The 24,652-nt window shown below is 57.1% G+C and overlaps 1 protein-coding gene and 1 long non-coding RNA gene across 2 annotated transcripts; one reads left to right on the plus strand and one right to left on the minus strand.

The window, feature by feature from the left end:
* Positions 1–308: 308 nt before the first annotated feature.
* Positions 309–2,914, plus strand: CEBPA (CCAAT enhancer binding protein alpha). Its single transcript, XM_037139144.2, has one exon. It carries the CDS (start codon positions 444–446, stop codon positions 1,503–1,505), a length of 1,062 nt encoding a protein of 353 aa, XP_036995039.2. The 5' UTR covers positions 309–443; the 3' UTR covers positions 1,506–2,914.
* A 9,835-nt stretch (positions 2,915–12,749) lies between these two features.
* LOC119044682 (uncharacterized) lies at positions 12,750–24,555 on the minus strand. The gene is made up of 3 exons (XR_005081662.2): positions 24,400–24,555; positions 20,669–20,943; positions 12,750–15,187 (listed from the first exon to the last, which is right to left on the minus strand). It is a non-coding gene; the product is annotated as an uncharacterized LOC119044682 (long non-coding RNA).
* Positions 24,556–24,652: the final 97 nt, after the last annotated feature.

Here is a 24,652-nt window from a genome sequence, read left to right on the forward strand (position 1 = left end):
CTCACCGGCCGTTGGCTGGAAGCGGGTGTCTGGCACAGGCTAGAGGAGGGGGGCCCACCACCGACCACGTGCCGGGGGGGGACAACTCGGCCGAGGGCTGGGCACTGCGGGCGGGCCGCGGTTCTGCTCCTGGTGCAGGGGCCAGTGGGCGTAGCTTCGCGGGCTCTCGCGCCACCTCTGCGCTCGGCCCCACGCGCCGTCTTCCGCGGCGGGTGGGCCCTAAGACCCAGGAGGCGCCGCGCGCCGTCTCCCCCGGCGGGACACTAGAGGGCGACAGCTACCCCCGGTATAAATGCGGGGCCCGCGCGGGCCTGGCCATTCGCGACCCGGAGCTGCGCGGGCGCAAGCTGGTAGGGACTCCGGGCGGGTGGCGGCAGCAGCGGCGCCCCGCGCAACCTGGAGGCCGCCGAGGCTCGCCATGCCGGGAGGACTGTAGCTCCTCCATGGAGTCGGCCGACTTCTACGAGGCGGAGCCGCGGCCCCCGATGAGCAGCCACCTCCAGAGCCCCCAGCACGCGCCCAGCAGCGCCGTCTTCGGCTTTCCCCGGGGCCCTGGCCCTGCGCAGCCCCCAGCCCCACCTGCAGCCCCGGAGCCGCTGGGTGGCATCTGTGAACACGAGACCTCCATCGACATCAGCGCCTACATCGACCCGGCAGCCTTCAACGACGAGTTCCTGGCCGACCTGTTCCAGCACAGCCGGCAGCAGGAGAAGGCCAAGGTGGCCGCGGCCCCCTCGGGAGGCGGCGGCAGCGACTTTGACTACCCGGGCGCCCCGGTGGGCCCCGGAGGCGTTGTTATGCCCGGAGGAGCGCACGGGCCCCCTCCCAGCTACGGCTGCTCCGGGGTCGGTTACCTGGACGGCAGGCTGGAGCCCCTGTACGAGCGCGTCGGGGCGCCAGCGTTGCGGCCGCTAGTGATCAAGCAGGAGCCGCGCGAGGAGGACGAGGCAAAACAGCTGTCGCTGGCCGGCCTCTTCCCCTACCAGCCGCCGCCGCCGCCGCCACCGCACCCGCACCCGCCGCCCGCGCACCTGGCTGCCCCGCACCTGCAGTTCCAGATCGCACACTGCGGCCAGACCACCATGCACCTGCAGCCCGGCCACCCCACGCCGCCGCCCACGCCCGTGCCCAGCCCGCATCCAGCGCCAGCTCTCAGCGCCGCTGGCCTTCCCGGTTCCGGCGGCGCGCTCAAGGGGCTGACCGCTGCGCACTCCGACCTCCGCGCGGGCGGCGGCGGCGCGGGCAAAACCAAGAAGTCGGTGGACAAGAATAGCAACGAGTACAGGGTGCGGCGCGAACGCAACAACATCGCAGTGCGCAAGAGCCGGGACAAGGCCAAGCAGCGCAATGTGGAGACGCAGCAGAAGGTGCTGGAGCTGACCAGTGACAATGATCGCCTGCGCAAGCGGGTGGAACAATTGAGCCGCGAACTGGACACTCTGCGGGGCATCTTCCGCCAGCTACCAGAGAGCTCCCTGGTCAAGGCCATGGGCAACTGCTCTTGAGGCCCGGCGGCGGGACCGCTCTGGGCCGGCCCCTGGCTGGGACCTAGGGAGTGCTTTCGGGTCTCCGGATCTCAAGACTGTCAGAGCCGCGCATGCCAGGACTAGGAGATTCCGATGCCGCCTGAGAGCCTGGCCTTGCTTTCTTCTGCGCGGGACACGGTGCGTCCAAGATGAGGGGTCAGGCAGTGGTTTCTTCCTGTAAAAGAGGAGAAGCATCGTGGGGCCAAGCCAGGAGCCTGGCAACTTTAGTATTAAAGAATAACTTTGTGCCTTGGAAATGCAAACTCACCCGCTCTGATTCCTACCAAGTAGGGGGAGCAAAATTGTGCCTTGTCATTTTATTTGGAAGGTTCCTGCCTCCTTCACAAGGCTGCAGCTGGCTCCCATGAGAGAAGGAGGGGTGCAGTCCCCATGCAGGAGGAAGGTTCAGGGAGAGCAGAGACCCAGAGAGCCAGTCCCCAGCTGTTCCTCAGCTCCTTGTCTGTGGGGGGGGGAGGAAACACAGGGATCTGGGGCTCTGAACCCACCGCGGTTCCCCTAGGTTCCCCTGGGACCCATGAAGGTGGAGGGTCCCTTGTTCCTTGCCTCTCACCTCTCAGCCTACCACAGGCTGGCTGGGCTTCCAGGGCAGAACTCTTTGATTTCAGCGTCACCAGTGAGAGACCTCGCTCCCAGGCAGACCAGAAAGCTAGGTGTGGGTTAGCTTAACGACCTATGTTCATGAGAGTGGTGGCCTGGTGGAAGCCGGGAGCACAGAGTTCCCGTCCGGGGGCTGGAGGCAGGGTGAAGGGACCCTGGGAGCACCAGCCATGTCCGTCCTGTCAGTGGGCAGCACTGCCACACAAACACGAAGCACAGTCAGTCCATCCCAGAGGGACCGAGTTATGAGAAGCTTTCCAAATATTTTGCTTTATCAGCCGATATCGGCATTTGTATCTGGCCTCTCTGTGTCCCAGTGGTGCCTTGTGCAATGTGAATGTGCCTGTCTATGCGAAACCACCATTTTCTTTGGTTTTTGTTTTGTTTTGGTTTTGCTCAGATACTTGCCAAAATGAGACTCTTCGTCAGCAGCTGCAGGGAGGGTCTGCGGCTCTCTTTCCTTTTGGTTTTGGGATTGCTTTTGCTCCCAGGGGAACCGAAGAGGCGAGATGGGCTTCCCCTCTCCCCTCAGCTTTCCCTGGGGGTGGCTGTGGGCCTCCGTCTGCTCCGGCCCAGGCTGCCCGCAGGCTTGTCCCCTGCAGAGGCCCTGGCTCCGGGTCTGGGAGGGAGGCGCCTCCAGCCAGCACGCTCGGATCGCTGGGCTCGGGACAGGGAAGGACAGCTTGGTTCTCTTCTTTTGGGGAGAACGTAAGAGTTTCATGTTAGATGTTTTATGTATTATATCTATAATATAAATGTATCAAAGTAAATGTTGGTGTCTTTTTAAAACAAACAAACAAAAAAAACTACTTCCACAGTTTTCTGTGGGCCAGGTCACATTTGTAAATAATCACAGCTTATTATCTGGCTGAGAGCCTGACTTTTATTCACTCTCCACCCATCTTGAGCCCCTCTTTACATTAGAAGGGTGACTTCTCCCAAGCAAGGCAAATACATGACGGAAGGAAGACAAGGCTCCAAGCTGAGAATGCCAAAGCCTGAGGAGAGTCTCCTGCCCGGAGACCTTGCTGGGGGCGGGGAGGGGGAGGGTACGGGACCTTGCCGTGGCCTCTCATTGGTGCTCTGGGAGAAGAGGGGCACGGAGAAGGAGCACCCTGCCTGAAGTTGCCACAGCCTCTTTGGGACTTGGGCAGGACTTGTCCAGGCTCCAGGGGCCCTCTGGCCACACTCCCTTGGACCCACTTACAGCTCCTTTGCTCCCGGGCAGGCAGGGAGAGGCCTGGAGCTGCAGGACCCTCCACCCCTTCCCCTTGCTCTGAGCCGTGTGGCTGCAGGCTACCCCAGCAGGGCCCCAAAAGGCAGCCCGCAGACTGAGCGCCCCTCCACTGGCTTTCCACACCTTCCCTGCCCCAGCCCACCCAGAAAAAGGACCCATAGCAGGCCTGCAGTGGGTGTCTGACCCTTCCCCACACCCGGCAATGAGCCAACCCCAACACCCACGCTGCCCACTCCATCCATCCTGCAACGAGCCCCGACTTGGATGACTGCCCTGTGAGGACAGGCACCCGGCACCCTCTTAGCAGCGGTGAAAACCAACCAAGGGAGGGTATACCTTCGAGCCTGAAAGAACAGATTCTGGGAGGGAGTCACGCAGGAGGCTGGCAGGGTCTTCTGGGTGTACTCTTTCTGAGAGCAAAAGGCAAAACAATTTCTACCTTCTGTTTTCACTCTGAGAGTGTTCACTTGAGCAGCTTACAGCGTATGCCAATGTGGGCTGGGACAGTTTCGAGAAATTACACATTCTTCTTAAACTCTGAAAGCATTAGCTTTACCTGACTGTGAGGTTAATGGGGGCGACCTGCCCCCCTTCCTGTTCCCCCCTTTCTGTCTTGTGTCTTGCCGCCTCCTCACCCATGGCCGCCCTTGGCAGAAGAGAAGCCACAAGCCCAGTGAGGAGGCGGCAGCCTGCCCCGCTGCCTGGGAACCAAGGAGGCAGAGCCCGCCGCCCGCCTGGAGGACCGGGGCAGGCCGCAGCTTGCTCGGCCCCAGCAAACCCTCTGAGTTCAGTGCTAGTTCCAGTTTTTCTTGTTTGAGGGGGCCCAGCCTTGGCTTCCCCCTTTGCCCCCAGAACAGATCCCAGGATGAGTGGGGGAGGGGCACCCTCCTGCCCTCAGTCCCCCCCTCCCCTCCCACTGTCCCATCTCCAGGGATTTCCTCTATCAAAGCTGTCAGCTTATGAAAGGACGCCACTCCCACTGCAGATCCTGAGGTCCGGGGCAGGTTCCGTTGGGGACGAGATGTATCCACCCACAGCCAGCCCCTGGAAAGGGATAGGGTTGGGAGACCCCTGTGTGGCCCCCAATAGACAGAGCAGCCTGCCAGCAGGAGGGGAAAGCATGGGGTGAACCTGCCCAACGCATGCTCTGTGCCAGCCAGAGAGGCCCCTGGGGAGAGCCACTCTTTGCCACCCACTGCTTCCTGCAGGGCCCCCCACAGTTCCCCTCCTGACTTTGGCCTTTATGAGGAACTACTCCAAGAGCCTGGCACCAAACACGCCCCAAGTATGTACCGGTTGCCTGCTGGATGCCAGGGTCCACGCCTGGGATGGGGCATTCATCCGGAAACAAGAAGACTCGGGTCCTACTCTTGGGGATCTCACAGCCTTGTGACATCCAGATGTGTCTTAAGAGTGATAAATGTAATAAGAGAAAACTCAAAGTGTGAAGAGAGGCCACCAGGGAAGGCTTCCCGGAGGCAGCAGCTTTGACCCATTACGGCCATGGACCCTCTCCAGCAGGCCCGGATACCTCTGCCTTGCACTCTCCCGTGAGGGTTAGCAGGCTTCTCACTCCCTTGGTGGGCCACCACAGCCTGGTGTCCCCCGAGAGTGCTGTTCAGGGGAACCAGCCCGCAGGAAAGGAGCAAGGGCAAGAGGGAGAGAGGGAGGCACTCCTTTGCTGCCAGGTGCCTCCTGATGCTTCAGCGTTGTCACGAATGTCACCCTTATCTTTTGGATCTCCTGGGAATCTGCGAATGTGGGGTGGGGCCCTGACACCTGCGATGAGCCACTGGGCCTGCTGAGGAGTGTCTGCCCCTCCCAGGTCCCCTGCCCCCTCCTTTCCAGGCAGGAACCTGCCAGGTCTCCTCCTCCGTGAGCAGCCGATTTCATGGGAGGAGATGGGACAGTGGGGAGAAGAACAGGGAGGTCACTCCTTGTGCAGGCCAAGGAGGGGCGGAAGCCCAGGAGACCTCCTTCCAGGCACCCACGGGCCTTCCGCAGACGTAAGGTAGAGGCCTTGCCCGGACAGATGCGATATCCCATCCAGCTGTTTTTTATGCTGGTGGGTAGAGGTAGGCCTTTCTCTTATTTTCTTTTATTTAAATTAAACTAAACCACCAGCACCTTTGAAAGATCTTCCTTGCCTCTGTAAAAGACTTGTATTATCACCCATTTCTGGACATCCTCATTTCTCCCCCTCCTCCATATCCCTCTCTGTGGATGGAGCATTTGACGTAAGCAGACATAGGAAAGATACCGATTCACTATCAAAGCATCTTAGCCCCATCCCAGAGCAATTAAAAAGCCAGATGGAATCTCTGGGAAATCGGCATTAATAACACGAACAATCTGTGCAGGCCGGCAGGGACCCAGGAGCCTCGGGCGGGGGCAGGGAGGAGGCCCGGGTGCTGGGGCATGAGCTCAGTCGCCTTGTGACCTGCCTGGGGGGGTGGGGATGGGGCCATCGCAAGGGTCTGCCTAGGCCTGGCCTCAGCAGGGCTTTCCCCTCCAGCCCCTACAAAGCCCTCTGTGCATCCTGGATCCTGGTCGCCTCAGACAGAGCCAAACAAATGTGGAACCCATTACTCAGGCAGCCACAGCCTTGGCCAGCCCCATTCTGGCACCCAAAAGCTTTGCTTCCCTTCACTTTTGTTTTTATTTATTATTTTTCTAGCCATCTTGCCCCACCCACTAGGAACAGGGCCCCCTGGGTGATAGCTTCCACGGATGCCTTTTCTCTTCATTTGCTCTGCCCAAGCCATACTTAAGAACAGCAGATGGTATTGGGCACCCCATGGGACCTGCACCCAAAGGTTCCCATTAGGTTACAGAGTGGTAGGCACTTGTGGCAAGAAGGATGCACTCTCAGAAGCCAGAAAGATTGCTAGAGGAGCAGGTCACAGGGGTCCACACTCCCTGGCTGCTTTGAGGGGCCTAGAAAGTGCTCAGCGAGGACCATGGGAAAAGAATCTTCTGCTGTTCTAGGCAGAGCTGACAAGCCAGACTCTTCCACAGCCCCGTTTTTCAGACTCGGGTCTGGAAGCCCACCCGAGATGGACTTAAAGATGTAGTTTTCTCATATTCGACAAGTTGGGATGGGAATTGGCCTGTTTTAAAAATACCCTCTGTGGTTCTTATGTAACCAGAGAGCCAGTTTCTGACCTTCCATCTTTTCTGTCTCCTTGTCCCCACTCTTGACCCTCACCCTCGGCCTCCTGGAAACTGCTCTCTCCAAGGTCACCGTGAGCTCCTGGAGCCGAATCACATAAACTCACCTGGGATTCTGCTTGTCTTGGCCTCCTGCTGAACTTGGCCGCAGTGGTGGTTCAGCATCTGGCCTACAGCAGGCCTTCAACACATGTGTGAATGCACGGATCACTGTGCAACTCATCTCTCTCCTCCTTTGAAAAACATCCTCACTCCCTCCTTGCCGTTCGAGGGTTTGCTGGGTTGGCCTGCGATACACGAAGCAGGGGCATGAGGGGCCAGTCACACCACTGTGGAAGGCAGCGCAAGGGCACTTGGGATAAGGCTCATTCTACATGAGTCATGACGTCTCTGAATTTAATTTTTTAATGCAAGAATCCTAAGAAAGGTAACCTGTCTGGTGCTAGATAATCCTCTACGTGACCTTTTCTTACCACCAGAAGCAGGGCCTCTCCAGGCCAAACGAGATGGTCATGCTCTGAGGGACAGCGTACAGGAAGGCGGTGGGACTTCGCGGAGAGGCAGTGCCGTGCGCCCCAAGGCTGCGGGGGCAGGCAGCTGGGACCTCGTGTTCATGCAATAAAAACCTCGCAAACCTTTGTGTCTCTCTAGGGTGACAAACAAAGCCTTTACAGAGGGACTATGGCCCACAAGTGGGAACAACAGCGGCCAAATGTGGCCAAGGACCAGGACGTGTCACCCAGAGACAGAGACAGAGACAGGTCTTGGTTGGAACCATCACGGCCTGTCCGAAAGCCCTCTAGATCTGAAGATATTTCTGCTCCTTGGCAAGTGGCAGACAACCTTTCACCAAAGGGAAAGCCCCTCCCCAGGCAGCCACTGGCCCTCGCGGCTCTCGCTGGTGAAGAAACAGGCCTGATTGCAGCGGCCTTCCCCTCACGCTTCGGGCAGTGGTCCCAGGCGGGCGTGGCCGCACAGCCCCTGTTTATGAATCGGGGGCAAGGCCGTGTCAGAGACGGGGCACCTGCCCCAGAGAAAGCCACTGTGACCTTCCACAGCAGCTTAGGGCCCATCTGAAGTGCCCATGATGATTTACAATTTGCAAACATGTTTTATTTGGTTCTTCAGTTTTGCTAGAGCAATTACAATGACTAAGCGTGACAAATCGCTCCCTACACGCCGTCTCTGCGCTGTTAGGAAATGTGTGCGCTTCACTATTTTGCCTGGTGCAGTAACATTTTAAAAATAGACTCATTCACTGTACTTGAAGGCAATTTGTTCTAAATTTTCCCACTAATTTGATTTTAATCTGATATTAAAAATTCATGTGACCACATTCCCACTGATTTATAGGGAATAAGCCCTACCTGGCAGCACTTTAATTGGCCTTAACCCAGGAATCCACAAGAAGAACTTATCCTAGAACAATTTGAAGTCACTAGTGGCTGCAATGCTTAAGACTGTGTCTAATTCAGAAATGCAAGTGCCACTTGCCTGGCGCTGGTGACAGTGAGTGTGGGCTAAAGGCCACTGCTGCTGTCCTGCAGAGCCAGGCGTGGAACAGGCCAGCAGTCAGCATTGCGCAGATGTACTGAGCCCAGGTGCCCTGGCGCGGGACACGCCTCAGGTGTGCACTGAGCTGGGCTCTGTAAGGGGCAGTTTGCCCACAGGTGATAAGCAGAAGTTCCTTCTTTCTCCCATGCCACGGTCAGGGTGGCCCTTCTCCCACGAGCCGTGTAGCCTGGTACCAGCTGACTCCTGGCTGTACCTCTTACTAATTCTGTGGCCCTGACCAAGTCTCTTCATTTCTCCAAGCTTCCATTTCCTTTTATGCAAAAGGTATGCAAAACTAGTATATGTCATCAAGTTGTTGGGAAAGGTGAACAAGCAAAGCTTGTGAGACACTTGGCTCAAGCTGCTGAGATTTGCCATGGTTGTGTATCAGGCCAGGAGGAGAGTGGGAGGGGGCGGCCACGATTTGGTCCCTGCCAACTCCCTTGGATGGAGACAGTTGTGTGGATAATTTATGGCAAAATTCAGCACCCAGAATAATCAAGTTCCAGAAGTCATTTTAATGTTGCCCAGAATTTTTTTTTTAACCAGGAAGCCTTTCATTTGCTATAGAAAGCACTTAATGAGCTCCTCCTGGGTGCAGAGCCCTCTTGCCAGGGACCTTAAAGGCTGAGTCTGAGGTCAAACCCTCTTCCACTGCTCTTGGCAGAAGTAGCCAGGTGCCCAAGTGCAGTAAAAGATTCTCGACACAAGTGCAGAACCCTAGGTGACAACTCCTATTCGATGAGGACAAGCATTCTCACTGGGGTGACAGCCTCCCCAGATCCTGAGACCTTCCCCCTTCCCAACCCTCGGGCCTCCCCAGTAACTCCTTTCTGTTTGGGAAGCTGAAACCTCTTTCTCCCACGTCACGATAGAAAGAGGGTGTGTAGGGTGGCCCTGCCCTCCCCTTGCTGTTGGCAAGAGAGCAAAAGGATATGTTACGTGTGTCCAGGGGACACCTCCTGCCCCCTCACTCCCTCTGTCCCCCACTGGGTCATCTCGGTACTTGGCCAAACAGCTGGTTCCCATTTGCCTGACATAGCTCAACCCCAGGACGTAAGGAAGGAGGCTGCCCTCCGCCCCGTGGGGAGGCCTGACTGGACTCCCAGAGCCAGGGGAGCCCCTAGGGACCCCAAGGGGTAAGGAGGGGGCTTCAGAGGCAGGTGGGAGGGGGCCTTGGCCAGGCTTCCCCAGAGCTATGGCCCCCAGTAGGAAATTGCTCCAGAAAACTACCCTGCTTTTCCCTTTGCTGCCAGGAATGCCACCTCAAGAGTTACCTGAGTTAATGAGCAAACCCCTCAGGCACGGAAGGAAGGCAGCTCTCGGACAACCCTCCCCCCAACCGCCGCTCAAGCACAGAAAACAGCTGGATACCACTTGTCAAGGGAGGGCAGCAGGTATCGAGAGGGGGCAGGAGGCCTTAAATCACTGGCCCCCTCCGCAGGCAAGCCTGCCAGGTACAGGGCAGGACAAAGGAGGGGGGCAGGCCTGGGCTGTGGACAACCCCAAGGGGAGAGTGGCACCACGTGGGCACAGGCGCAGACGCAGGAGCACACCATGACAGTAGGAACTTGGGGCTGATTCTGAGCCTGAGGCGGAAGGAGCTTTCAGTCCCAAGAGGGGCAAAGTGTCCTCCCGAGAGCAATTCCCCAACTTACCGAGGCCCTACCAACCTCCACTGGAGGAGCAATCTCACTGGGGAGACATGGAGGCATGTGAGTCATGGGCTGGGCCCCTGAACCAGGGGGGGTGGGGATGATGGCTCTCGGCCCAAAATGTGTCAGAGGCAAGATGAGCATCTTGAGTGATGTGCACTTTACATAATTATGTAGGACAGCACCGCCCGGGGTGTGCGGGAGCCACACGAGAAAGGAGAGCAGCCCGCCTGTGTCCTCCACTCATTGCGCAGCACCCAGGCTCATCAGAGGCCTGGCCGCTGGCCCTGGAGCCCAGTCCTCTGGGGCCAGTGATGAGGCCAGGGTCGGGGCCGAATGAGCACCGGACTCCTGCACTCTGCGTTCAGTGAAAGAGCTGAACCCTCTCCACCCCCAAATCCACCCAGGAAAGTGAAATAGTCATGTTTTCATAAGACTCTCATTATTGGCTTTATTCCACGACACCCTCCCCCTCCCCCACCTCCACCCAACATTCCTTAACTTAATTTACTTTAGTTTTTAATTTTTTAAATTAAATCCACTACATGTTGTTTGGAACATCTATGAGAATTTTAGAAATTGGAATGGCACATCAGAAACATTGCAGAGCCAGGTTTGGGGGCCCACACGCTCCCCTATCTTTATTCATCACGGGCTGGAAGACCAAGGTCAGTTGGCCATCCTTTTCTGCTTTTCCCATGAGACAAGACATTGGGACTGGTACGCTCTCAGCACAGTGGCTGGAGGGCCTGCTGCTGGGGCTGCGGAAATCCGGCCCCTGCCGGAAGGCCAGGACGGGACCAGGGCCTGCGTGAACCTCTGCTCTGGAGCTGCTCTCAGTGCCCTGGCTCGATATTGATTACACAGGGCTGGGCCAGCATTTCCACCCACTGGGGGCGTGAGACCATGTATGTCCTCACCTCACCACACACCTGCTGTGTGACCAGGCACAGGTTTGGCAGCCTCTCTGTTTGAGCATGTCTGAAAGGTGTGCCAGGATTCCCAGAGGCGAGATGATGAATGGGTGTCCCTCCAGAACAGAACAACCACAAGAACCTGATCCCAGGACGAGTCACACTAAGGAGGACCAGGACAAGGTCACCTGGCAGCCAAGAGGGGCGTATGAGTCAGACGTACTTTCCCACCCAAGGGAGCTCGGGGTTGGGAGTCAGGGGGCTGCAGAACCGAGGGTTGGATGCGTTCCCTGCTGTCCCTGGAGTCCAGCTTCTAGATCCTCACCATCCAAGTTGTAGATGATATTGGTGGGCTAGACAATGCGGGACATTAGGTCTTCTTGGCCCACGTTGAGGCCTAGGGTTGAAGGACCCTGAAGTGGTGCTGGCATCATCAAGCTTTCTTCAGTTACGGCAAAGGATATTCCTCTTTCAGATCCACCGCCCCAGCCATAACCAGACCATACCAGCCAACCAGTCAATAAGTTTCCACCAAGCCCCCACTCCTAGGAGCCCAGACCAGAGCCCAGTCATGGGCAGACCAAAGTCAGAGGAGAGAAGGGACACAGTGTGTAGGAGGAGGGTGTCCTGTTAGTACTGCATCAGGGTGGGACGGGTGACTTTCTCACTCCACCCACCCATGCCACTGCACCCCAGGTGACTGTGGAGGGACCCTGGAGAAGGGCATTCTGCTCTCCCAGTGACAGGTCATTAAGGCCTGTGGGAGGGAAAGGGGAACAGGAAAACGCAGGTCCAGTCATCTCAGGGCTGCCCAAATGGTTCCTAAGATGGTAGGGGTGATTTTCCACCTTTTTTTGTGTGTCCTTTGTTACATTGAATTTGGTGTTGTACAACATCATGGCCCTTGGCCAATAGCAGACTGGGTCCAGGTTTTCCGAAACATGGAGCTATATCACCAAAGGACAACTCACCAGCAAATGGTTTGGTGCATGCCTTCAGTCAGTCATTCACTGGATTCAGAAAATTCTCCCATATTAATCTGTAAAACATTGCTCCTGCCCTCTTCCTCTCTCCTCTCCCTCGGGGACAATGTGAACGTGTGTTGGACCTTCATTCCTCTTTGTCTCATACCATCCCTTCTGTACTTCTTTTTGTCTGTCTGGGCTACATTGTAATCATTTCTTCTGACTCCTTTTCGGATTTCTTCATCTTCTTCTCAGTTGTGTTTACTCTGCAGTTAAACCTGTCCATTGTGCTTTGGTTGTTATAGTTTTTATTTCTAGAGATTCAACTTGATGCTTTTTTTCAGATCTACATAGTCACTTTGTATAGATTCCCATTCCCTACAGTGATCTTAAGCACACCATTTCTTTAAACGCCATGTGCACAGTTCTTTTCTAGGCAACAATTTTAATTCTTAAGGGTCTATTTCTGGTTCCTGTTGATTATCCTAGTTTTAACTTACAGTGTCTTATTTTCTTGTGTGTTTGATCATCTTTGACTATGTGCTGGTCATCGTGTTGGAAAAATTGTTCGAAAGAAAAATTTTAGATTCAGGAAAACGGTACCTTTCACTAGGAAGCACTTTTTTCTCCTGCTAAACAGAGAGGAATCCTGCTAGTCCAGGATCATCTTACTCAACCTTAGGGTTGGAGGTCCCCTAACCCACCCAGGAGATGAAAGTTAGATTGCAAGATCACGTGAGAGCGGTTCTACTTCTGATTCACCTTGATCCTGTGGGTATGGCCCTTTGGAGCTCCACATCAGTGTGAGATGATGTCCTATTACATGGCCTCACCTGTGTGAGACCTGGGCTTTCCATCTCTCTCATTCCATCAGGCTGCCTAAACAAAATTCAAAATTTTTAAAAATATTTTTTATTTATCATTCAAGTACAGTTTTCTGTCTTTTACTCCCATCCCAGCCCGACCCCCATGTTCCCCACCTCCCTCCCATTTCCACCCCCTTAGCTATTGTCCATGTGTCCTTTATACTAGTTCCTGTAAATCCCTCCCCTTTTCCCCCTGAAATTCCCTCCCCTCTCCCCTCTGGTCGCTGTCCCCCTGTTCTCTGTTTCAGTGTCTTTGTTTTTATTTTGTTTGCTTGTTTGTTTTGTCGTTTAGCTTCCTCTTAAAGGTGAGATCATATGGTATTCATCTGAAAATTCAAATTTTTGGAGATCAAAAAAAGTGGCTTCTATTCTTCCTTACCTCTCTGGATGTCTTTCCTCTCGATTTTGGCCTGTCAATTTCCTTTTATACTGCCATGTCTTTAGTGCTATATATATTTAATTTATTCATCATTTTTAGTTGTTTTCAGTGCAACGATAGGCCCAGATAATCTAGCCTGCTGTTACTGGAAGCCGAAAGTTCTTTCTTCAGTCACTCAGCAAGTGTTTTGGGGGTACCTACTATGTGCCAGGTTCTGTGCTGGGCAGAGCAGCAAACCAGACAGACAGAGCAGGCTCTCGTGGTGATCACCATCTCTCAAGAGAGACAGACAATGAGCAGAGCCTTGCCCGTCGATTCGTTAATTACAGCCGTGACACACATGGTGAAGTAAAGAAACTGGGGGGATGAGAAGGGAGCCTTTGCCCACTTTGTGGGCTCAGGGAAGTTGTTCTTAAGAATGTGATTTTTAAGCTGAAATATGAAGAATTGGAGAGATTTATTTATAAATAGCTGGGGGTCAGGCCAAAAGAACCAGGCAGAGGGAACAGCATATACAAAATTCAGCAGCAGGAAGGAACACGACATTCTGGATCCTGAAAACTGTCCAGTGTAACCACAAGGAGTGGAGCCGAGCAGGGGGCAAGGGTGAGGGTGAGAGGTGAGGCCAGGGGTCAGCTGGGTCACACTGTCACACTTGCACAAGTTCAGACTTTGGTCAATGTGCCAGAAGCACAAGGAGCCATGGAGAGCACTGGAGAGTGGAGGGCACGTCACGGTGGGCAACACCTGTGTGGCACAGAGGTGGGTGGGTTCAAGAGAGATTTAGGGGATAGGAGAAGAAGAGTTTCCACCAAACTTGGCCGTCAAATCAGCCCAGAATGCTGTACCCAGTCACACTGGTTATTCTTTGTTTGCACTGAGGTCCAGTCCACTCGGACGCCCTGCCCTGAGAGCTGGGCCATGTGGGGCGCACTGAGGGTCCCCCACACTCCCAGCTTCCTGTTGGTTTGGCTAATGGCAGGCACCAGCAGGAGATCAGTGAGGTGAGGAAGACAAGGGTTGGAGAGTTTCGTCTCTGCTCTCTGCCTGCTCAGCGCCCCATATGCGTGTCTCTGAGACCACAGCCGCTGGCAGGAAGCTTGTCCTCTGCCCTCCACGCACCCAGTCCTCGTGGGTGCAACACTGATGCCCACCTCGCCCCTGGAGCCCGCAGTGGTGGTGACCGCTGCTGTCAGGGCCTCGGCACCCTCCTCGATTCTCTCAGCCCTGGTCACACCCCATGGATAGTCCCTTTGCTGAAGTGCCTTCACTAGAAACAGCAGGGCCGAATTCAGTTTTCTGCCAAGATTCTGAGTGATCACCAATACTCAGGGTTTTTTTGCTTTAAAGAATCTGAAGAAGCAAATCTGTCTGGGAATCCTGGAGGGGGCCCAGCCCCTCCCAGCTGCCAGAGGGGTGGGTCAGAGCCCACATGAAGGCCTGCTGCCGGCTGCGTTCTGTAAACAAACACCCGCATGCATGCGCAGCGAGCCAGGGCCAAATGACAGCCACGGCTGTGACAATTTTATAGAGCCCCAGTATCAGAGAGGACAGAGGCAATTAGGAAACTTGTAAACATATCTGGTGTCTTCTGTCTACCCGCACAATCTGTGCCTGTGTCTGCCAGGGGTGCCTGGGGGAGCTGCTTCCCAATCCAGGCCCTTTCAGGTTCCCAATACTTCTAAAAGAAGCATCCGAGCGACTGGGGTCAGAGTGCATCTGGTTTCCGGGTGGACTCTGTGGGCCAGTGCTGTGTGTCTGTCACTCAGGGCCAGAAAAACCCCGACTCGCTTGCCTGCCACTCACTCCATTTCCTCCCTCTCCTCCGCCTCTCACCTCCCCACCTCCCCCTGGAGCTTGATGTTCACTTGGGAGGTGAGAGCTGGGAACACAAGTATTTACTGAAAGGTGACAGATGCTTGAGAATCGTGCTCCCACACCTTGTGGGCTCACTCCCCACCTGCCTCCGAGCTGGGGGCTCTGCAAGGGAGGAGGAAGAGGAAAGCTGGGGCCTGGTGGGGTGGGGGTCAGGGAAAGCCCCGGGGAGGCAGTGTTCGGTGGAAACAAGAGTTGCGAGGAAGATCCAGGCGCTCAAAGGATTTGTCCAGGTAGAAAGACAGACAGAGCGCAGTTCCCATGGGAGGCCGGTGCGGCCCGATGAGCCCGGCGGCTCGGGAAGTGGGGCCATAGAAGGGCCCCTGCGGGTAGTCACGCGCCCCAGTTTGCTTGGGACAGTCCTGGTTTGCTTCCACTGTCTCGGAGAGTGTCTCTTCTTGTTCAGTAAATGATGCAGTCACACTCCCTGTAAGGCAGAGGAAGAAATGAAGAATTTACGTGTTTTAACTGCCATGGGCAGCCAATGGAGGACTTTGGACAGGGGAGTCACACAACCAAGGCTTTTCCTTCAGTCACTAAATGTGCACTGAGTGTCAGGCACTCCCCTGGGTCCTGGACACAGTAATGAGGTGGCAAGTGTCTGAAATTGGCTAATGCGATTTGGGCCCCATGTTGGTTCCCAGCTTCTGCCCTACCTCAGGCTACTAGGGGTGTCCCCCACAGGCACTAGCCTTGCCACGGCGTCCGTGGTGCTAGCCCGTGAGGCGGATGGCGGGGAAGACACGCAGCAATGGGCGGTCCTCAAAGAAGCTCTGGGTTGAGCCTCTGCGTGGAGGAAGATGAAGGATCAGGGGCCTCTTATCTCCTTGAGACCGCGAAGCCCCCCAGGTCCTGTTCATTACAGCCCCTGGATTCTAGCGCTCCTGAGACCTCCTGCCACCGGGATGGGGACTGTGCTTCCTGTTCCCTGGGACTGACCAGAGTTGGGATCAAGCTGCTCAGGAGAGAGACGCCGGCCACAGGGGGGAAGGAGAGGCTCCTGCCACCTGGGCTCGGGAAGGGCTCCAAAGAGGAAGGTTGTCCGCTGTGCCCCTCACTCACCTACGCACAAGGGTGCTGCTGGACGGTGAGGGAGGAACCCCTTCACCGAGCACCCCTTTACTGACACTTAAGAAAGTGACATACAGACACTTAGGAGAGTGACGTGCAATGAGCGACATCCCTAAGTCTCTCATTGCATCTTGTCAACTATTGAGCAGGGGAGGTGAAGCGTGGTCCCTCCACCTGCCTGTCCATCAGAAGAGGGGTAGGAAGCCCCCTGAGGCCCACTGGACTTGCCCCAGATCGGTGGACTGTAAGTGGTGAAGCCAGGACGCACCATGAGGCCACCACCCTTCACAGCCTCACTCCTACCTAAAAGAATGAAGGTGAGGTCAGGCGGGAAGAGGGGAGAGACCTGGGGGGGTGAGAGGCAAGGCCTAGGGGAGCAGCCATGGTCCTCCCCCCTCTAGGGAGGTAAGAGCCTCAGCTCAGGGTCGCGGGGAAGGGGCGGCCCGGGCTGGTGAGCAGGGAGCCTGCCAGGGACCGGGAGGAGGCTTCCTCTCAGTGTCTTCAGGCCACAAGATGTAAAATAATCCCCTCAGCTCAGAAAAACACATTTTATGGCTGTCTGACTCATTTCCCACAAAGCTAGGTTCCCCCCCTCACACCTCCCCCCCAACGTATAGGGCTTTTGTTTTGAAAAATAAAAAATATGTTGAAAATCTCAAGATGACTTTTAGACATAAATAGTTCCCTTCCTCACCCTCGTCCCAGGCCCCCCTCACCTAATTTCCCAAACACTGGCTGCCAGAGCCTTGGGAGGACGCGGTCCAAGTGGGTGTGGGATGACTCTGGGTGACAGAGCTCCCAGGGCCGGGCCAGGGGCCGCCCGCTGAGCACTGACAAGGGCCAAGGGGCCCTCAGGGAGGTGGGCCTCCCCGGCATCTGCCGCGGTGCCCTGATCCTTCCCTCTGGCCCCCACAGCACTGCCACTCACTCCCAGCCTCGCAGCCTTGCCCGGCCCAGGGCCCTCTCCACAGCTTCTGGGCCACAGGCAGTGTTCGACTGGTTGCGCTGTACCCTGGTGTCCTGCTAAGGGAGTTCTATAGGGTGACCTTGGACACCTCGCTGGGATAGGCCCCTGGACCCCACGGGGGACTGATCTGGGCTCTGATGCCCCAAATACATCAAGGCTTTCAATTACCCACACATCTGTCCGTTTGGTCTCCTTTCTCCCTCTGACTCTGCCATTCCTGTAATTTGCTGACAATCTTGGGCCATGGGTATCCGCACCCCCATTTCTCAAGCAGAACACAAAGTACGAGGCAGACCGTGACCCCTGAGGGGAGCCCAGTACAGAGAGCCGGGCAGCCTCAGGGCTCCTCCTGATTCCCAGACAGCCAGGGAAGAGTGGCCCCACTGGAAGCCCAGAGTCCCTGTGGAGAGCCCTGGGAGATCCCTGCTTCTGGTGCAAGGCACAGGCACAGCTGGAGGACCCGCGGCCCACAGAGCCGCCTCCACTTCCTGCCAGCCATTGCTGCCTCTGGGTTCATGCAAGTCTCTCCACACAGCGCTCAGGTGACCCGGGTCATCCCTCCCTGCTCAGTGGAGTTGGCGCCCACTCCGGAGGATGCCCTCTGGAAGCTTCCCAAGGGTCTTCATGGGGAGGGGCAGCAACCTACAGCCAGATAGGAGCACCAACCAAAAGTAGCTTCCAGCGCACTGGAAGCCAAGGCTGAGCAGGAAGCTGCCACTCTTCGACCAGGAGTCTCAGCTGACAGGTGTAGGCTCCTCGGATCAGGGACAGTCACGGACCTCACCCCCAGCTGCAGCAAACCCCAGGGAGCTCACAACAGTGGGCCTGTGGGCACCTAGGGCACAGCACCCTAGAACCGCCCAGGGCCACGGGTCTGTCCGCTTCTCCGTTGTCACCCACGGTTCACTCTGCGCTGGGCCCTGGTTCCAGGTTCTCCAGCATTTGGGACACCGGCCTGGGAGCAGGAACCAGCTTCTGGAAGCTGGGAGTCAGGGAGACCCTTCCTGTCAGGGCTGTGCTGGGAGGGCCCTGGAGCTGGCTGGAGGCAGGCCTGAGGGGAGGATAGATTGGGGTCCCCCAGGCTAGCTCATCAGGGGAAGGGCCAGAGGTGACCTGAACTTCCTTAACCACAAGAAAATGACTCAGCTAAATTGAGGAAGATTTCGGTTCCAGCAGACTACTTTTTCCACTATGGTAAGAGCTTTTTACCCACAGGCTCCAGAGGAGCTGGGTACCCCACAGAGGGTTTGGGGAGTTTCGATTTGAATAGTTAATGCTGATTCTTAATCATTATTTTGAAAATGCAGCTCTTGGTTTTCCAGCAGGTGGCTGGGTCCTGGGAGGGAAGCCAGGTGTGTGTGTGCTCATGCACATTTGTGCCCTGAGGACGCTGGGGCCCAGGAGCGGGGACGTTTAGTCAGGATGCTTCCCTTTGCCCAGTGGCAGGTCTTGCCCAGGTCTGCAGAAATGACCCGAACTCCCTAGTCCTCTGGGCCTCTTGGCCTGAACAGGGCTAACAGCTACATTGATTAAGGGCTACATGCCTGTCAGGCAGCAGGCTGGGCGCTAACCCACTGTACCTTATAGCCCTGGGAGGTTGTCCCCACTCCAGATATCAGCTGAGACTCCAGGAGGGAAAAACACCCGTCAGACGCTCAGCCACGTGCAAACCCAGGTAGCCAGACACCACTGTGGACACTGACTGCTGCCCCCACCCGGTCTTTCTCCAGCTCCTGGCACCTCCTGACCCTGCCCAGGCTCGTCTGCCATAGCAACTGGCAGCCCTGGACCCAGTGAGAAAACTTGCTTGAAAACCAGCCCATCGGTGATCAGAAATTGGGGGCTTGCCCTGGATTCCGAGATGTAATGTCAGAGAACATTCCATGCAGCCCTGGCCCCCACTGACCAATGCCATCCAGAGGCCCAGGCAGGCCGGGTGGCAGATGGGGTCTTCCAAGAGTGGATGGCCCAGCCCTGTCCCTGCAACTTCCAGGCTAATGAGTGTGTTAGGACAAATCCTTGTCAAGGTGCTTGAGGAGGATGAAGGCCACTGGTTTGGGCCCCTCTGGCTTCTAGTCCAGCCAGGCAGGCTTCCTGGAGGCGGGCACCAGCAGGCCCAGGCCTGGAGGGCAACAGTGAGCATAATAAAAGCCCCCAGGACAGTGGCTGCCCAGACTGCAAGGCACTCCTCCCCGTACCCTGCAGAGGGCCCTGCGTCTGCCCCCGCCTGACCAGGTCCGCAGCCATGGTCCCTGTTTCCTGCTACCCTTTCCAGGGCAGGCTCTTCCCTGAGGCTCTACTGAGGGGGATGATAGGCTACAGGGTCCTGCTTCCCATTTCATTGCTGGCTGGACCTCAGTTCTGCCTGGAGCCCCTCCACAGGGACCCCTCAGAGTGGACTTCTCCAAACTGAGGTCAGTTTCCCAACCTGGAGGTGGATGGGAATCAAAGCTGCCCAGTGGAGGAGCCTCACTCAGGCCTCCAGGGATATCAGGGGACAGAGTTGGGACTGGCCAGCGTGTCTCTGCGGCCAGAGCAAGGGTTCTGCCTGGGGCCAGGACACATGTCCTGGCTCCGTGGCCTCCCCGCAGCCCGGCAGGCCAGCCTAGGGGGAGGAGCAGGAGCTGCAGAGGCTGGGGGAGGAGACGAGGCCAGTGGCCCCTCCAGGGTGCTGGCAGTTCCAGAGCAAAGGGCAAGATGGCTTTGGCCAGAGAGAGGAAGCGGGGCAGGGAGCAGTGTACAGATGAGAGTTGTGCCGAACAACCGAGCAACCAAAGGCCCTGAGCCTGAGCTCTTGGCTTGCCCCCTCAGTTGGGTGCACCCCTTACTCAGCAGACAGAAAATGAGAATAACAGAGACAGGAGGGAGCCAGGAGTCAGCCAGGAGGGAGCCAGAAAGGAGGAAGGGGCTGAAACAAGCCAAAGCCAAGGCAAGAAAAGGAAAGGAATAGAGCAGACACATCAGGGGTGTGGCTGAGGGAGGCCCCCAATCCAGCTGGTCCCTCTGCTGGCCAAGAGGCTTTTCCAGGCCTCAGCCTAGGAGTCTCACAGGATGGACATGGGGCTCCCTGTTTATTGCCCCTGCTCACTACCCACACAGAGGGGGCCCCCTCCCGCACCACCTGGGGCCCACACAGGTGAGGGGTCATCCGTGCGCTATGCCTCCCCTGCGCACGTGGGTATGCGTGCATGTGTTGTGTGAATTGTGTGTCAAAGGCCCTCTGCCTCTAGGACTCCTCACTGAACAGAGTCACAAAGGCAGCCTGGGCCCCCGGATGAGGCCTCTCTCCGAGCCCAGCCCTGTGAGGCCCATGAGGTCACCTTCCTTGGAGGCCCCGGGGAGACCAACTGGGGCTGAGTCCCTGCTCCTCCCAATGCCCAGATGTCCCTCCCACCCATGGTGGAGCAGAGGCAGCCACACCCTGGTGTTCCTTGGACTCCCAGGATCCACATAGTCCCCAGTGGAGGGGGACCCACTGATCAGTGGCCTTGGACCCACCCCCATGCAGAGCCAGCTCCAGGCCTCTGCAGTGGACAGGGACTCTAAGGGCTCATATAGAGCCGCCACAGAACGTTTGTTGCAGGCACCTCAATGTGTGTGTGTGCTTTGCATGTGCACGTGTCTGTGTGTGCATGCAAGCACGTTCACCTTTCCCCCTCGTCAGTGAGCTCCAGCCTGTCAGGCGCACCCATTGCCCCCCACCCCCTCATCCAGAACGCCATTGACTTCCAAAGGCCCAGGTACCATGTTCTCTGCCCGGCACTACCTGGCTGGCCCAGCCGTCCCCTGGCCTCTCACTGAAGCCGGGCTTCCTCCCTGGTCCTGTTCTTCTTTCACACTTTCTGTGTAGGTGCTTAGCCGTATGTATACCTGCAACTATCGTGCATTCGTGGCATCTTCTCTGCATGGTCTGCCTGGCTCAGATGTGGGACTGCGAATCAGAGAAGAAACTCAATTCACGCTGGTTTGAGCAGAAAAGGAACTTAACAATACTCGTCTTGGAAAAGCCCAGGGCGGAGCGGCTTCAGGCACAGCCGAACTTCGCTTGTGGAATCCATGTCCATCTCCGAGCTCTGCTTCCGTTTGGGCTCCTCTGCCTTCCACAGGCTCATCAAGTTAGCTTCTAGGTCCCATTCTCCTGCCCCCTAGGGAAAAGAAAAAAATTTTTCCCAGTATTTCCAACAAAAGTCTCAAAGCTGACACCCTTTGGCCTGGCCCAAAGCACATGAGCCACTCCAGAGCCCTGGGCTGGGGCAGCCTTGGTCGAGCCATGAGGTCTGAGAAGGGAAAGGCTGGTTCCCCAAAGAACATCAGGGCTTCCCTAGAGGAGGTGTGGATGCTGGGCAGCCAGGAACATGGGGCCCACCCAGAGGACTCTGTCCTTAATTGATTACGGGGGGGGGGGCAGTGTGGGACACGTGAGACAAGTTCTTATCCTTGGTCTCACTCCAAGGTGGAATAAGGTCTAGAATCCTGGAGCTGGCAAGCCCAAGGACTTCTGTGCCATTTTGTTTCATACAGATGGGAAAACTGACGTCCAAAGAGTCAGGGCACTGGCCCAGGGTCACACAGCCAGTTAGGGCAGAGCTAGAGCTTGAACGTGGGACTTTTGACAGCCAATCTTGACTGTCTACACAGGGGCACTCCGGGTAGCCCAAGGGGCATGTTGCCTGCCCCAGAGAGTGGATTCAGGTCCCAGATGACAGTGTGCACAAGAATCCCATCGAACCTGGCTCTGGCCACAGCCATTCAGCATTGAGGCTTTTGAGACTGTGCTGGGGACACCTGGGTCCACAAACCCCAGTGATGCTGAGGCTGCAGCTGAAACACTCGTCAGCAAATCCCAGTCTAAGAAGCGATACCCACCTCAAAGACCATGGAGTGGGGGTCAGGGGCGGAGTGAGAATAAGGTGTGGGGCGGAGTGAGAATAAGGTGCCAGGACAGGAATGGGTGGTGGGCTGATGCAGAGTGGAAGTCAGAGAGGCCCAGGCCACTAGCCGCTGCTCCAGCTAAGGAGGGGAGGGAGACCTGGACCATGAGGCCAAAAAAGGTCAAGGGGCAGAAAGCAGAGAGGCCACGAGGGGCCCAGCAGGTCCCAACAGGCTAAGGACGCTTGGCCAAAAAGCCCTGTTTACTCAGAGGCCCATGAGGTCAAGGCCCAGTCCTCAGGTTAATTATTAACGGCCGCCTAACTCGTGGCTGCCCAGGGTGGTGTGGGCCGGAGACCAGAGCCTGGCACCACCCCCTACTGGCACCCTGCACAGGGGCGCCCCGGGGTTCTCCCCTCCCCTCAGCTTAAAAAGGCATTAGCTCTCTGCAGCTCCTAGGGACCCTGACACCCTTCTCCCCAACTCAGGGTAGGTCCATGCCTAGGCCTGGGGCACCGATGTGGAAGAACGGTGGTGGGGGGGGGGGCCAAGGCTCTGTTCATCTGTCAGAGGCCGGTTTTGGGCCATCACACAAAGCAGGATGGAGACAGGGTGACGGAGTCCTTGTTCGGAGGGAAAGGGTCATCATGGATGCAAGGGGTGAGGCCTGATCTTCTGGCAGCAGACAGATCTGGTGGCAGGATGCAGGGTAGGGGCAGTGTCTCTGGGGGACACACATTCTGGGCCTGAGCTCACCGTCCGCACTAGAGGTTCCGCGGAGACCCCCCTGAGGGCCATTACTTGTCCTGACCCTGCTCGGAAACCACTGAGTTCCTCATCATTGGCTGTGTCCCCGCCACTTCCCCGAACGAGCCAGGACAGGCGGCTCCCTTCGCCCTGGGGAGAGCTTCTTCCCTCTCCCTGAGCGGGTGCTGACAGAGGAGCCGTGGCCCTATTAGCAGCCTTTGGACTGCAAATCCCCACTTTGTCCTGCAGATTAGGGCCCAGGCCTGAGGAAGGAGTGCCCAGAGGTGGCAAGGCTGGCTGCCCACCGTCTCCGGATTCAGCCCCACCCCTCAGCCTCTCAGCCCTTGGGCAGCCTTGCCCTCAGCATACCTCAGGACACAAGCTACCGAGGGTTCTGGGGGTGATGAAGGAGGTAGCTCGGTCACCTGTTGCCTCTCAGAAAGTGACAGCAAGGATGTCCCTCTCAGACATCCCACTCCCCTCCAGGAGGGGACCCTACAGAAGCCCAGGGGCTGACTCAGCAGGCCTGCACGGCCCCAAACTCTGCATTTCTCAGGAGCGCAGGCGGGGCCGATACTCCTGCCCCACCCCCAGAGACTGAGCACTTCTGGGGGCCCCCCACATGGTGGAGCTCCCCTGGGGCTTCTTAGATTTTGATCAAGCTTCAGGGTGTGGGGCGGTGGGTTGGGGACTAGATACCCTGGCCCAGTCTGGACGGGGACCTGGGGACAGTCGGTGCCTGGGGACACTGAAAGCCCCACTTCCCTCAAGCTGTGCCAATCTCCCCTCCGTGGCTGTAAGGGGACAACCAGGCCCAGAGCCCCAACCCATGTGGCCCTGTTGGGGGGAGCACTGGGGAAAGGCTTCAGGGCACATCTTACGGCCCCTCTCAGAGGCAAAGCTCTTCCGCAGCTGCCTCCGGAAACCCAGCCTAGGGGGGCCGCACGCGGCCTCAGGGCCTTGGACACCACGGAGCGCTGCACAGCCCAGACCCTTTAGTGTCCACTTCAGGACGTAATTGTTCCCTTTTCAAGACACCACTTCTGCCCAACCAGGAAATCCTGAACGAAGCCTGCCCGTCCCTCCCTGAGTCAACACTCACTGAGAAGCAGGGTGGGGCAGCCGGAAAACAGGCCACGGGAGGCGGCTTGGGCCACACCAGCGCCAGGGGCACAGGCCACACACACAGATAGGCACACAGGTGCACTCACACAGACGCACTGCACACACTCACAGTCACAGGTTCTCACACGGATGCGATACTCCTAGGCTCGAGTACCATCCACAGTCACACAGATGTGCACACACGCACACAGTCACATAAGCACACAGACATTGTCACAGTGTGCACACAGATAGTCATAGTCACACATGAACACCCAGGCCCTCCTGCCCCTGGAAGCCACCACCAAATGCAGGCTGCACAAGCCACGTCCCCCACACACGCACGCAGACGGGGACAGCCACAGACCTCTGCTCTGCCTGCCCAGTGGCCTCCACACTGTTCAGTGCCCTCCCCTGCAGACATCAGCCACGTGGCACCCAGAAGTCTACTCCCGGCACCCCCGGGAAGTCCGAGACCAGGGCTGAGTACCTGAACCTTATACAAGTTTCTGTCTTTGGGGCCAGATGTCCTGGCACCACAGGGAAATGAGGACTAGGAGGAGGGGAAAAAGCATCTGACATGGTTCGGCCAGGACTGGGCTGAGCTGGAGGTGCCCACAGCCCTGCTCTGGGAGGGTCTCCCATCCCGGATTGGTCCCAGACCAGGTGCAGATGCCCAGCTCGACAGACCCTCTGATGGGCCTGCGTCTGGCACACAGTGGGACTGCAATACAGAGTGGGTGGGCAAGCGAAGAAAGGTTTGGCAAGGATAAAGGCATTCTCTATTCCCTGTGCTGCTTCAGGGCCGGGGAGGTCCCTCCACCCTTTAACCCACCTCACCTCCACAACACTAACAGCTGGGCCAGGGCGAGCCAGCCTACCTGTGGCTCCTGTCTCTGGGGAGGCAGGCCAGCTGCCCAGGGACAAGCCCACACACGGCTCCCCCGCAGCCGAACGCCAAGCCAATGCCAGAGTCAGGCCAAGAGCAGCAGTCTCCGGGCCTGCCCACCGCCCACATCCTGCCCAGCCTTCTGCGCCTGCTCCAGCAGGGGACCCAGCCCTTGGCTCCCTGGCAGGACTCCTGTCTATATATCATCCTCCCAGCACCTTTGGGGACAGGCATCTTGTCCTGCA

The sequence above is a fragment of the Artibeus jamaicensis genome, unplaced genomic scaffold (genome assembly GCF_021234435.1).
Source record: "Artibeus jamaicensis isolate MK-2021 breed Jamaican fruit bat unplaced genomic scaffold, CSHL_Jam_final contig_589, whole genome shotgun sequence".
Classification (NCBI taxonomy): domain Eukaryota; kingdom Metazoa; phylum Chordata; class Mammalia; order Chiroptera; family Phyllostomidae; genus Artibeus; species Artibeus jamaicensis.